The sequence below is a fragment of the Thalassophryne amazonica genome, chromosome 10, assembly GCF_902500255.1.
Source record: "Thalassophryne amazonica chromosome 10, fThaAma1.1, whole genome shotgun sequence".
Lineage (NCBI taxonomy): Eukaryota > Metazoa > Chordata > Actinopteri > Batrachoidiformes > Batrachoididae > Thalassophryne > Thalassophryne amazonica.
The window spans coordinates 2,584,614-2,599,107 of record NC_047112.1 but is presented as its reverse complement, the minus strand read 5'-3'; the positions used below and the strand labels follow the sequence as shown (position 1 = coordinate 2,599,107).

The 14,494-nt window shown below is 44.1% G+C and overlaps 1 protein-coding gene across 2 annotated transcripts in view; it reads left to right on the top strand.

Moving 5' to 3' along the window:
• wdr18 (WD repeat domain 18) overlaps positions 1–14,494 on the top strand; it is a 70,962-nt gene that overhangs the window by 22,005 nt on the left and 34,463 nt on the right. For both annotated transcript variants that reach the window (XM_034179300.1, XM_034179299.1), the window contains exons 5-7: positions 5,314–5,457; positions 9,946–10,010; positions 10,083–10,207. In XM_034179300.1, the coding sequence (XP_034035191.1) occupies positions 5,314–5,457; positions 9,946–10,010; positions 10,083–10,207 (334 nt within the window). The remainder of the gene's footprint in view (positions 1–5,313; positions 5,458–9,945; positions 10,011–10,082; positions 10,208–14,494) is intronic.

Here is a 14,494-nt window from a genome sequence, read left to right as displayed (position 1 = left end):
AGAACACAGTTATGGGTAGTTGTTGGCGCTCTTTTTTTCTTCTGGGCGAGAAGATTCTTATAAACAATCAATCAATCAATCAATTTTATTTATATAGCGCCAAATCACAACAAACAGTTGCCCCAAGGCGCTTTATATTGTAAGGCAAGGCCATACAATAATTACGTAAAAACCCCAACGGTCAAAACGACCCCCTGTGAGCAAGCACTTGGCAACAGTGGGAAGGAAAAACTCCCTTTTAACAGGAAGAAGCCTCCAGCAGAACCAGGCTCAGGGAGGGGCAGTCTTCTGCTGGGACTGGATGGGGCTGAGGGAGAGAACCAGGAAAAAGACATGCTGTGGAGGGGAGCAGAGATCAATCACTAATGATTAAATGCAGAGTGATGCATACAGAGCAAAAAGAGAAAGAAACACTCAGTGCATCATGGGAACCCCCCAGCAGTCTACGTCTATAGCAGCATAACTAAGGGATGGTTCAGGGTCACCTGATCCAGCCCTAACTATAAGCTTTAGCAAAAAGGAAAGTTTTAAGCCTAATCTTAAAAGTAGAGAGGGTGTCTGTCTCCCTGATCTGAATTGGGAGCTGGTTCCACAGGAGAGGAGCCTGAAAGCTGAAGGCTCTGCCTCCCATTCTACTCTTACAAACCCTAGGAACTACAAGTAAGTCTGCAGTCTGAGAGCGAAGCGCTCTATTGGGGTGATATGGTACTATGAGGTCCCTAAGATAAGATGGGACCTGATTATTCAAAACCTTATAAGTAAGAAGAAGAATTTTAAATTCTATTCTAGAATTAACAGGAAGCCAATGAAGAGAGGCCAATATGGGTGAGATATGCTCTCTCCTTCTAGTCCCCGTTAGTACTCTAGCTGCAGCATTTTGAATTAACTGAAGGCATATTGCGTAAATGCAAAAAAGCAGTCCTACATATTTGTTTAATATGCGCTTTGAATGACATATCCTGATCAAAAATGACTCCAAGATTTCTCACAGTATTACTAGAGGTCAGGGTAATGCCATCCACAGTAAGGATCTGGTTAGACACCATGTTTCTAAGATTTGTGGGCCAAGTACAATAACTTCAGTTTTATCTGAGTTTAAAAGCAGGAAATTAGAGGTCATCCATGTCTTTATGTCTGTAAGACAATCCTGCAGTTTAGCTAATTGGTGTGTGTCCTCTGGCTTCATGGATAGATAAAGCTGGGTATCATCTGCGTAACAATTTAAGCAATGCCGTCTAATAATACTGCCTAAGGGAAGCATGTATAAAGTGAATAAAATTGGTCCTAGCACAGAACCTTGTGGAACTCCACAATTAACCTTAGTCTGTGAAGAAGATTCCCCATTTACATGAACAAATTGTAATCTATTAGATAAATATGATTCAAGCCACCGCAGCGCAGTGCCTTTAATACCTATGGCATGCTCTAATCTCTGTAATAAAATTTTATGGTCAACAGTATCAAAAGCAGCACTGAGGTCTAACAGAACAAGCACAGAGATGAGTCCACTGTCTGAGGCCATAAGAAGATCATTTGTAACCTTCACTAATGCTGTTTCTGTACTATGATGAATTCTAAAACCTGACTGAAACTCTTCAAATAGACCATTCCTCTGCAGATGATCAGTTAGCTGTTTTACAACTACCCTTTCAAGAATTTTTGAGAGAAAAGGAAGGTTGGAGATTGGCCTATAATTAGCTAAGATAGCTGGGTGAAGTGATAGCTTTTTAAGTAATGGTTTAATTACTGCCACCTTAAAAGCCTGTGGTACATAGCCAACTAATAAAGATAGATTGATCATATTTAAGATCGAAGCATTAAATAATGGTAGGGCTTCCTTGAGCAGCCTGGTAGGAATGGGGTCTAATAGACATGTTGACGGTTTGGATGAAGTAACTAATGAAAATAACTCAGAACAATTGGAGAGAAAGAGTCTAACCAAATACCGGCATCACTGAAAGCAGCCAAAGATAATGATATGTCTTTGGGATGGTTATGAGTAATTTTTTCTCTAATAGTTAAAATTTTATTAGCAAAGAAAGTCATGAAGTCATTACTAGTTAAAGTTAAAGGAATACTCGGCTCAATAGAGCTCTGACTCTTTGTCAGCCTGGCTACAGTGCTGAAAAGAAACCTGGGTTTGTTCTTATTTTCTTCAATTAGTGATGAGTAGTAAGATGTCCTAGCTTTACGGAGGGCTTTTTTATAAAGCAACAGACTCTTTTTCCAGGCTAAGTGAAGATCTTCTAAATTAGTGAGATGCCATTTCCTCTCCAACTTACGGGTTATCTGCTTTAAGCTGCGAGTTTGTGAGTTATACCACAGAGTCAGGCACTTCTGATTTAAAGCTCTCTTTTTCAGTGGAGCTACAGCATCCAAAGTTGTCTTCAATGAGGATATAAAACTATTGATGAGATACTCTATCTCACTTACAGAGTTTAGGTAGCTACTCTGCACTGTGTTGGTATATGGCATTAGAGAACATAAAGAAGGAATCATATCTTTAAACCTAGTTACAGCGCTTTCTGAAAGACTTCTAGTGTAATGAAACTTATTCCCCACTGCTGGGTAGTCCATCAGAGTAAATGTAAATGTTATTAAGAAATGATCAGACAGAAGGGAGTTTTCAGGGAATAATGTTAAGTCTTCAATTTCCATACCATAAGTCAGAAGAAGATCTAAGATATGATTAAAGTGGTGGGTGGACTCATTTACATTTTGAGCAAAGCCAGTTGAGTCTAATAATAGATTAAATGCAGTGTTGAGGCTATCATTCTCAGCATCTGTGTGGATGTTAAAATCGCCCACTATAATTATCTTATCTGAGCTAAGCACTAAGTCAGACAAAAGGTCTGAAAATTCACAGAGAAGCTCACAGTAACGACCAGGTGGACGATAGATAATAACAAATAAAACTGGTTTTTGGGACTTCCAATTTGGATGGACAAGACTAAGAGTCAAGCTTTCAAATGAATTAAAGCTCTGTCTGGGTTTTTGATTAATTAATAAGCTGGAATAGAAGATTGCTGCTAATCCTCCCCCTCGGCCCGTGCTACGAGCATTCTGGCAGTTAGTGTGACTCGGGGGTGTTGACTCATTTAAACTAACATGTTCATCCTGCTGTAACCAGGTTTCTGTAAGGCAGAATAAATCAATATGTTGATCAATTATTATATCATTTACTAACAGGGACTTAGAAGAGAGAGACCTAATGTTTAATAGACCACATTTAACTGTTTTAGTCTGTGGTGCAGTTGAAGGTGCTATATTATTTTTTCATTTTGAATTTTTATGCTTAAATAGATTTTTGCTGGTTATTGGTGTTCTGGGAGCAGGCACCGTCTCTACGGGGATGGGGTAATGAGGGGATGGCAGGGGGAGAGAAGCTGCAGAGAGGTGTGTAAGACTACAACTCTGCTTCCTGGTCCCAACCCTGGATAGTCACGGTTTGGAGGATTTAAGAAAATTGGCCAGATTTCTAGAAATGAGAGCTGCTCCATCCAAAGTGGGATGGATGCCGTCTCTCCTAACAAGACCAGGTTTTCCCCAGAAGCTTTGCCAATTATCTATGAAGCCCACCTCATTTTTTGGACACCACTCAGACAGCCAGCAATTCAAGGAGAACATGCGGCTAAACATGTCACTCCCGGTCTGATTGGGGAGGGGCCCAGAGAAAACTACAGAGTCCGACATTGTTTTTGCAAAGTTACACACCGATTCAATGTTAATTTTAGTGACCTCCGATTGGCGTAACCGGGTGTCATTACTGCCGACGTGAATTACAATCTTACCAAATTTACGCTTAGCCTTAGCCACCAGTTTCAAATTTCCTTCAATGTCGCCTGCTCTGGCCCCCGGAAGACAATTGACTATGGTTGCTGGTGTCGCTAACTTCACATTTCTCAAAACAGAGTCGCCAATAACCAGAGTTTGCTCCTCGGCGGGTGTGTCATCGAGTGGGGAAAAACGGTTAGAAATGTGAACGGGTTGGCGGTGTACACGGGGCTTCTGTTTAGGACTATGCTTCCTCCTCACAGTCACCCAGTCGGGAAACTAACGGCGGCTAAGCTACCTTGGTCCGCACCGACTACAGGGGCCTGGCTAGCTGTAGAATTTTCCACGGTGCGGAGCCGAGTCTCCAATTCGCCCAGCCTGGCCTCCAAAGCTACGAATAAGCTACACTTATTACAAGTACCATTACTGCTAAAGGAGGCCGAGGAATAACTAAACATTTCACACCCAGAGCAGAAAAGTGCAGGAGAGACAGGAGAAGCCGCCATGCTAAATCGGCTAAGAGCTAGTAGCTGTGCTAAGCTAGCGGATTCCTAAAAACACACAAAGTGAATAATGTGTAAATAATTTAGAGGTGATTCAGCAGAGGGAGTGCTTTAGTTAAGGCACGTGAAGATTACACTGTGAAACAAATCTTTATCTAGGTAACTAGATCAATCTAACTGCGCAGATTAAACAGCTAACAGATACAGAAAAACACCGCTGTGCTCCGGAACAGGAAGTGATACAATACCGCAGTGAGAGCCAACCACCAGTAGGCCACAGACACGCATAAACAGACACGCAGAACACAATGCACTGTAAAAAAAAAAAAAAAAAAACGTAAAATTGGACTAAAAAAATCTGCGAAACTGCGAGGCCGTGAAAGGTGAACCGCGTTATAACAAGGGACCACTGTACACAAATACGATCAAACAGCAGGAAATGCTGTGGACAGAAGAGAAAGCCTCTGCAGCAGACAGTCACCTGAGAGACTTCACCCTCAAATACAAGATCCTTTTTCCAGACCGGCCACTCGGTCCCGGCGTTCGGCTCCAGGGGCCCGAAGCGGTTTGAGTGAAAAGGGCTTTTAAGATTAATGTCAGTCTGAGCAGGCGTTATGCTCGTCCCAGCAGCCGGCCGCTGATTCAGGCTGAGAGCAGCCTCATCTTTATTTCATGACTCAGACCTGTTCAGACTGAAGTCTGCAGTTGCTGCTGTCCAGAAGCAGAACTAAAAAAAAACAAAAAAAAAAACGCAGGACACCAGCTCGGGTGCCACATCTGGTCTGTCCGTGCAGGCTGGAACTCAGACCGGCTGACTTCTGCTGAGCTTTATTTGACCAAAAATAACAGAGTTCAAAGGTCAGCTGGCACTGAGCTGCAGCATTCATTGCAGTGTTGTGTGACTGCACAGCTGAACGGGGTCAGAGTTCAAGCTGCTGTTGTCCTCAACAAACCTGAGTAACGCTTCTGCTTCAGACCCTCAGCAGGGGGCGCTCTCCGAGACATATGTGACTCTGTCTCTGTCTCTCTGATCCAGCTCTGGGAGTTGTCCTCTGGTGAGATGCTGCTGTCTGTCCTCTTTGATGTTGAGATCATGTCTGTGACCCTTGACCCCTGTGAATACTTCTTGTTCTGTGGTGGCAGCGATGGCAACATTTTCCAGGTGTCTCTCTGCAGCCAGGTGAGGATTCAGTCTTGTCAGTTTAAATTTTTTTCCTCTCATGCAAAACATGTTTTATGAGTTCAGGTTCATAAACATTGATTGATCGATTGATTCATTTATCCTTAAGGGATCAGCTGATGTCTCTGTCTTTTATATTTTGTTTGTTTTCACCAGTACTTTCTTTGGTTATTACTCTGTCCTGCTATTATTGCTCTTTTGTTACTCCTGTTATTATGCTGTTATTATCCCATTATTGCTCTGTTAAGATAAGATCAACTTCATTTATCCCAAAATAAATTATTTTGACGGATTACCAAAACAGTAAATGGTGAACAATGTTTTTATTTTTTTTACAATAAGTACAACAAATTTATGCAAAATGACTGGAAGACATTTATACAAGATGTTCGACAGTATTGAACATAACTCTGAGAAAGTGAATAACTGTTCATTATGTATTCATCCTGCAGAGGGGGAGGAGTTATACAGTCTGATTGCCACAGGTAGGAAGGACCTCCTGTGGTGTTCTGTGTTGCACCTCGGTGTTCTCAGTGTGTGGCTGAAGGTCCTCTGACAGGACGTCAGTGTGGCGTGCAGGGGGTGGGAGGTTTTGTCCCGGATGCTGAGCAGCTTCCTCAGCATCCTCCTCTATGCCACCTCCACCACAGACTCCAGCTTCACCCCCAGGACAGAGCCAGCCCTCCTGATGAGCTTGTTGAGTCTGTTCATGTCAGCTGCCTTCAGCCTGCTGCTCCAGCACACTACAGCGTAGAAGATGACGCTGGAGACCACTGAGTGATAAAACATCTGCAACATATTTCTGCAGACATTGAAAGATCTGAGCCTCCTGAGGAAGTACATTCACTTCTGACCGTTCTTGTACACAGCATCAGTGTTCACAGTCCAGTCCAGTTTGTTGACTATGTGGACACCCAGTTACTTGTAGTAGTCCACAATGTCCACCTCATTTCCATTAATGGTAACTGGGTTTGGATGGGTTTTTCGTCTTCTGAAGTCCACCATCAGCTCCGGTTCCGGTTTGGTGGGCTCAGGGTCTCATCACTGCTTTTTGCAGATGATGTGGTCCTGTTGGCTTCATGAAGATGAGGTGCGAAAGCAGTTTAGGAACGTAAAAGCTCGCAAAGCTCCTGGGCCAGACGGTGTCTCACCTGCCACTCTGAGACACTGTGCTAATGAGCTTGCCCCAGTGTTTACAGACATATTCAACTCCTCACTGGAGGCTTGCCACGTGCCTGATTGCTGATTGTTTCAAAACCTCCATCATTGTTCAAGTTTCCAAGAAACCGAGGATCACTGAACTCAATGACTACAGACCGGTGGCACTGACTCCTGTAGTCATGAAGTCATTTGAGCGTCTGGTTCTGTTCCACCTCACATCTCTCACGGCCTCCCTCTTGGACCCCTTGCAGTTTGCTTACAGAGCCAATAGGTCTGTGGATGACGCCATCAGTCTGGCTTTGCACTTCGTTCTGCAGCATCTGGACTCCCCGGGAACCTACGCTAGGATCCTGTTTATGGACTTCAGCTCTGCCTTCAATACCATCCTCCCAGATCTTCTCCAAGATAAGCTTTCCCAGATGAACGTGCCTGATTCTACCTGCAGGTGGATTGCCAACTTCCTGAAGGATAGGAAGCAGCACGTGAGGCTGGGGAAGAAGGTCTCGGACTCCCGGACCACCAGTATCGGTACACCTCAGGGCTGTGTCCTGTCTCCTCTGCTTTTCTCCATGTACACCAACTGCTGCACCTCTGATCACCAGTCTGTCAAGCTTATCAAGTTTGCAGATGACACCACCCTTATCGGACTCATCTCAGATGGGGATGAGTCTGCCTATAGGCTGGAGGTCCAACGACTGGTGTCCTGGTGCAGCTATAACAACTTGGTGCTTAACACTGAGAAGACGGTGGAGATTATTGTGGACTTTAGGAAGAACAAAGCCCCTCTCCCCTTCATTACCCTGGCAGACACCCCCATCACCATAGTGGATACCTTCTGTTTCCTGGGAAACAAGAAGGCCCAGCAGAGGATGTACTTCCTGTGGCAGTTGAAGAAATTCAACCCGCCAGCAAGGATCATGGTGCTATTTTACACTGCCATCATCGAGTCCATCCTCACCACCTCCATCACTGTATGGTACGCTGGAGCCACCACCAGCGACATACAGAGACTGCAGTGCATTGTACGCTCTGCTGAGAAAGTGATTGGCTGCAACCTTCTATCTCTTCAGGACCTGTACATCTCCAGGACACTGGGGTGTTCAGGCCAGATCAGATCCGATCCTTCTCACCCTGGATATAGCCTGTTTGACCTCCTCCCCTCAGGCAGGAGGCTACGGCCCCTTCGGACCAGAACCTCCTGCCATAAGAACAGTTTTTTCCCCTCTGCTGTTAGCCTCATCACCAAGAACTTTTAGAACTCTAGATTGTTGCTATTACCACCATTTATCACCACCATTTATTTATCTTAGCTCCTACATTCTGTACATTTTGTAACATTGTTATAGTGTAAAGTTTTATTATATATTACTTGTTTTACTGCTCTATTTTTTGATTTTTTTTTTTTTTTTTTTATGTTGGCACCATGTACCGCAGCAATTTCCTAATGTTGTGAACTTTTTCACTCATATGGCAATAAAACCTTTCTGATTCTGATTCTGATTTATTGGCCTGTGACCTCCAAAACTCACTGGATCGGTTCACAGCCAAGTATGAAGCGGCTGGGATGAGGATCAGCACCTCTAAATCTGAGGCAATGGTTTTCAGCAGGAAACCGATGGATTGCCTACTCCAGGTAGGGAATGAGGTCTTCCCCCAAGTGAAGGAGTTCAAGTACCACAAGGTCTTGTTCACGAGTGAAGGGACGATGGAGCGTGAGATTGGCTGGAGAATCAGTGCAGCAGGGACGGTGTTGCATTCGCTCTACCGTACTGTTGTGATCAAAAGTGGGTTGGGTCATGACTGAAAGAACGAGATCGTAGGTACAAGCGGCTGAAATGGGCTTCCTTAGGAGGGTGGCTGGTGTCTCCCTTAGAGATAGGATGAGAAACTCGGCCATCCGTGAGGAGCTCGGAGCAGAGCTGCTGCTCCTTCACATTGAAAGGAGCCAGCTGAGGTGGTTCAGGCATCTGGTAAGGATGCCTCCTGGGCGCCTCCCAAGGGAGGTGTTCCAGCCACGTCCATCTGGGAGGAGACCCCGGGGAAGACCCAGGACTAGGTGGAGAGATTATACCTCCACACACGTCTGGGAGCACCTCTGGATCCCCCAGTTAGAGGTGGTCAGTGTGGCCCAGGAAAGGGAAGTCTGGGGTCCCCTGCTGGAGCTGCTGCCCTGCCACCCAATCTCGGATAAGCTGTTGAAGATGAGCGAAGAGAATGCTATTATTGCTCCATTAGTCATCTTATTACCCTGTTATTAGGCTGTTGTCATGCTTATTACCTCATTGTTATGCTGACTCTGTTACTACTGTTATTATTCTGTTATTATTATATTATACCCCTTATTGCACCTGTTACTAACGTGTGTCTCTCTAACCTGCTTAGTTACTTGTTCTGTGACTGAGTCAGCATATGAATTGTTTCAATTCAGTTTATATCACACAAATTACAGCTTAAGTCGCCGTAAAGTCCTTCATGATGTTAAGGTCTAATCTCACCAGCCTCCCTGAGGAAGCACATCGGAGACGGTAAGAGGGAAAAACTCCCTCTGAGGTTTTTTTGGGGGAATAAACCTCAAGTATATATAAAATATATAAACCAGACTCGGAGGGGTGACCATCTGCTTAGTCCTAACTAACAGTAATAAAGATCAAATTAAACAAAATACAAAGAATTGTGGAACATGCAAAACATAAAAGGTCTGATTATAGTTCGTTAGGCGGCAGTGTGTGAAGAAGGTGTGAATGTTCATCAGTCAGGCTTCTTGATCTCAAACCTGACGCAACGTGGGAATCAGCCTCACCGTTCCCATTCTTTCAGAGGGGATCACAGCTTTTTGACCTGTCACAGGTTACCGTACTTCACTCACAGCGTCGTTGGCGTGGTCTGTGACTTGCAATCGCAGGCGGAAGCAGCTGTTCACCGGCTTCACAGTTTTGAACCCGTTTAATTTAAGTGTCTGTAATGGACTTTATTCAGGTGTCGAGCCGATTAAAACGATTAAACGCTGCTCTCATGAGTCTTCACACACGTGTGTCTGATTTAACAGGTCGGCTGTCCTCAGACTCTGCGTTCTGATTGGCAGGCAGAATGCGGCTGTTCTCTTCCTGTTTGCCTGTTGTCCACAGACTGGAGCAGCTGCAATGGTGCTTGTTGGTTGTCTCCAGGCAGGCAGGATGGTCCTTCAAAGCAGCTCATTCTGTCATTGATGCAATTTAAGAAATCGGGGGGGAGAAGAGAGATAGAGGGAGAGACCTGAGGTCGAGGCTGAAGTTTGGTTTTTCTCTCTGCTGCTGCACTAAACACAAACTGTGTCTGTGTCCTCTGCAGACTTTGAGTCGAGATAAATCCTTCCAGTCTGATAACGAAGGAAACCAGATCTTCAAAGGACACAGGTGAGCTCAGACTGCAGCAACATGAGGCTTCCATTTGCTCCTCCAGAGTTCTGAAGTGTGTCTTCCTCCCAGGAACCACGTGACGTGTCTGTCTGTGTCGATGGACGGGACTGTCCTCCTCTCAGGGTCCCACGATGAGACTGTGCGGTTGTGGGACATTAAGAGCAAACAGAGCATCCGCTGCCTGACCCACAAAGGTAAAATCTGACCTCTCCTCACCTCTTCAGGAAACATCTGGAATCTTCTGAATCATTATTACTCTATTTAGTTATTGTTACTCTGGTTCACGTTCCTGAGATGTAGTACTGGATGAAATCCAAGTGTGTGCTGTGAAGAGTCTGGTTCCTGAAAGTCCCAACTGTCAGATGTTGGTCAGGGTTTGTGTGACATGAACACTTTAACCTTTTGTTTCATTAATTGCACTCACTAAGTTTTTTTTTTTTTTTTAATTGAAAAATGCCAATAGTTGTTACAGTCTGCTCGATACAGACAAAAGGGAACTGTCAGGTCCTGAAGTGATCCGTCAGGTTTTAAAGTCAAAGATGTGGAGTTCAGACAGGCTGGCTAAAATGGGAGGGGCCAGATCGTGGTTCTTTTTCACACATTCACTCAGTGATTCGATGTTGAAAAAAGTCTCAGGAATACAAGTTACTGGATCCTGATTTTGGCGTCCAGAGTGGCGCCCCTGGGTGTGGTATTCTAATACCAGCACTGTTGCTTCTACAGAGAATGACTGTTTACAGCGTGAGTGAATTCCAGGCCGACTGCCAAGTCAAACCCCAAATCATTTTTACTCACAAACATATCGTTACTTATTTGATTTGTGTGATCTTGGTGTCAAATTGTAGGTTTTCAGGCATGTCTGATTCATTTTTTCATGTTCCAACAACAACATGACGCTCTTAGTGTCTTAAATTAAGTTGACTGCAGATACTAAAACCAACACCATATATTCAACACTAAACACTTTGATCGACCGATACGCAGACGTTTCTCAAGAGGAACACTTTGCAATTACGATGGATGGAAACCATTAATACTAAATGTAATAAGCGTCACTCTAATTTGTCACATCAGCAAAATAAAACATAAATACAATAAATAGCAAATCAAATATAACAACTGGACATCATTGCCCTTTTAATGGAGCACGTAGGAGTGTTTCTCTGCAAAGAGAGATGTCCAATTTTAGTGGCCATCTTGGAAAATGCAGCCATCTTGAATTTTCAAGTGGTCAATCAACCAGATATGCTGAGTAATATCATGATTATCACTGTGCCACATTTGGTGATTGTACCACAAAATGCACTTTTTTTTTTCCTTTATCTGCTCCACGCTGCGGTCATGGCGGACGAGCCGGTCCAGGCGATGCCTCTGCTGTACTGTCTTATTGGACCGGCCACTTTTAGTAGTTGTGTTTGGCTGATTGTCCTGCCAGGATGTTGGAAACATCCAGTTCCAGGGTCCTGGTGGATGATCCTCCAGTCAACCATGAAGTGTCGGTAAGATGGCAGAGGGCTCCAGAGGTCCACGGTGTTAAAGCTGAGCTCCTCCAGGTGTCTGGAGATGATGTTTTCTCAGCACCGCAAAGAGTCTTTCTTTGACCGGGGGACTCGGGTGTCATCTCTACAGACAGGAAGAAAGGACTTGTCCCACTTGGGAGGTGAAAGGGTGTTCAGTCACTTCACGCCGTCATGGAAGTCGACTGTTTCATCTTTTATCCATCAGTTGTCTCAGTAATCTGTCTTTCTGGACTGTGATCTATGCTGGAATGTGGAGACGTGTCCTGTTGTCCTTGTTTGGCCTGGTCTTTAGAGCTATAGTTCAGCCTTAAGAAGCGTGGTTGGCGTTATTCTCCCAGCATCCCTTGCTGTTCCTTTCATTTTTGGTCTTGTTTTGTTGCTGTTGTTGATTTGTATCGTTTATTTTGTAAAACTTATTTCTGCTGTTAAAACGGGATCCCTGAGGTCTCTGATCCCTGACTGTGATGGGGTTGACTGACTTGTTGGCTGTCAGCGGTTTTGTTACTGTTCCGTCTTTCCTGAAGAGCTTTTACTTTTCGGTCTTGTTCATAATAAATATTTCTGCGGCAGCTGGCAGGAAGACGAAGCAGAACCGGCCCGTGTCGGCCATGAGTGGCACTTTGTAATTAATGGATCCTCAGAAGGCATTCACACTTCATATAGGCTGTCAGGATGCTCTGATCCGACTGTCCCTCGCCGCCTGCGTGTTCCCGCTCTTTGTTCCTGCTCCCGGCCAACGAGTGAGGCTGAGTTTTTTTTTTTTTTTTTAAGTCTCGACCGTGTCACACGATGTCTCGGAGCCATCAACTGAAAGGATTTTATTTTATTTGGTGGGAAATTACAGAAGCCTGGAGGAACCAAAAACATTATTCCTGTCTGCTGATTGTTTTCTCTGCATGTTTGCAGTTAGCTGCCAAAGTCACATGACCAGAAACTTCAAGATGAAGACATTTAAAGACAAATTCATTGGCTTTAATTTCCACGTATTTATGTCTTCACGTGATAAACAACATTTTACTCTTTATCAAACCATTTGGCTTTTGTTTTAAAAAATGTTGGTGCGTTTCTTATTAAAGTGTAGCCAGGTCCACAAGTATTTGGACAGTGGTGGATAGACCGCCACCTCCTTCAGTCACTGCCTGCTCATGGGCCTTCCTGTCCTCAGTTTTGTCTTCAGGCAGTAAAAAGCAGCTCTGCTGGGTTGACTTCAGAGGAACAACTGGGACATTCAAGGATTTTCTCTTTCTTTGGCTTCAGGAACTCTCGTGTTTCTTTGGCAGGATGTTTTGGGTCATTGTTCATCTGTGTCCAGTCCGTTTGGCAGCATTTGGCTGAATCTGAGCAGATAGTTTAGCCTGCTGAACTTCAGATATTATGATGCTGCTTCCATCAACAGCCACATTGCATCAGCAACAGAGTTCCCCTGGAAGACACATATGTCCACGATGCCTCCATGTGTATCTCTGACACCCCCCCCAAGAGTAATTCTGGCCTCCATCACTGGCAGCGACACGTCTTTGGACCTCATATTGAGAGTCTGAATGAACAGCTATTAAATGCCAAGTCAACACTTGGAATCAACTCCAGACCTTTTATCTGACTAATTTGCTATAACGAGAAAACAGACCACACAAGAAGTTGTCCAATTACTTACAGTCTCTGGAAATGGAGAGACAGTATATAAAATGTCTGTAATTCTTCAACGGTTAGTTTGACTTTATTATAAAACCTCTTGAATTAAAGCTGTTCATCTACACTAAATAACATTTTGATTGTTTCATTTTGAATCCATTGTGGTGATGGACAGAGACAGTGTCCACTGTCCAAATACACACATACCCCCTCTCTAAATGAGACTTCATATTTGGTTCTAGAGCTCCTGCTTGCGACTGTTCCGTGTTTCCAGCTTTTGAGACTGCTGTTGTCTGTTTCGGGTGGTTTGTCCTTTGGTCTCCTCTTCAAGAGGGGTAATTCTCCTCACTTAGATGAAGGTTGTTTGCTGGACTTATCTGGTCTAGAACCTTCCATTTTTCTTGTGATGAAGTCCTTTGCTGAGGTGGTGAGGTGTTTTGGATCATGGTGAATTTCCTCCTGATGAATTTGGATCTGTAGAATGTAGATATCTGAATTCATTCTGTTGCTTCTATCCTGAGATCCATCATCAATCACGATTAGTGGTCCTGTTCCAGAAACAGCCGTGACACCACGTCTGTCATGTGTCGGACATTTGTTTGTAGGTTTTGGATCCTTTCTTCCTCCATCACTTTGTTGGTGGTTCATCTGGGTCTCATCAGTCCATAGAACTTTGTTCCAGAACTGTTGTGGTTCATTGCTGTACTTGTTGAAGCTCCAGTTCTTCCCGTTGAGTGGTTTGGATCTTGGTTTTTGTGTGATGGCCTCAAGATCGCTGCTCTGTCTTTATTTATTTTTCTCTCTGCCTGAGGCACTAATGTGACATCAAGGGCGCTGGACTGAACACGAGAAGCCCCAGCTGAAGCTGACACAGTGGCCTGTGGACCACTTTACTAAGGGTGACCTCTCTGAGCCACTGCAGTCTGCTTTTGGAATGCAGTCTTCTATGAAGACAGCTTTTACTTAAGCCCCGGTCACACGGCACTAACGAAGGACACCAAAGCTAAAACGAAACGTCTGGATTTACGTTGACTTTTGGAGACCTCGTTTAACCGTCGTCCAGCTTCATTCCTGTAGATGGCGATTCATTAGCATTTTCATAATGTTGAAAAATGTGAACGAATCCCGACGACAACTTCAATTCGTTCATAATTCTTTTTGAAGAGTTTGAAGTTCTATTTGAAGAGTTTCAGTCAGGTTTTAGAATTTTCATAGTACAGAAACAGCATTCAATCAATCAATCAATTTTTTTTATATAGCGCCAAATCACAACAAACAGTTGCCCCAAGGCGCTTTATATTGTAAGGCAAGGCCATACAATAATTATGT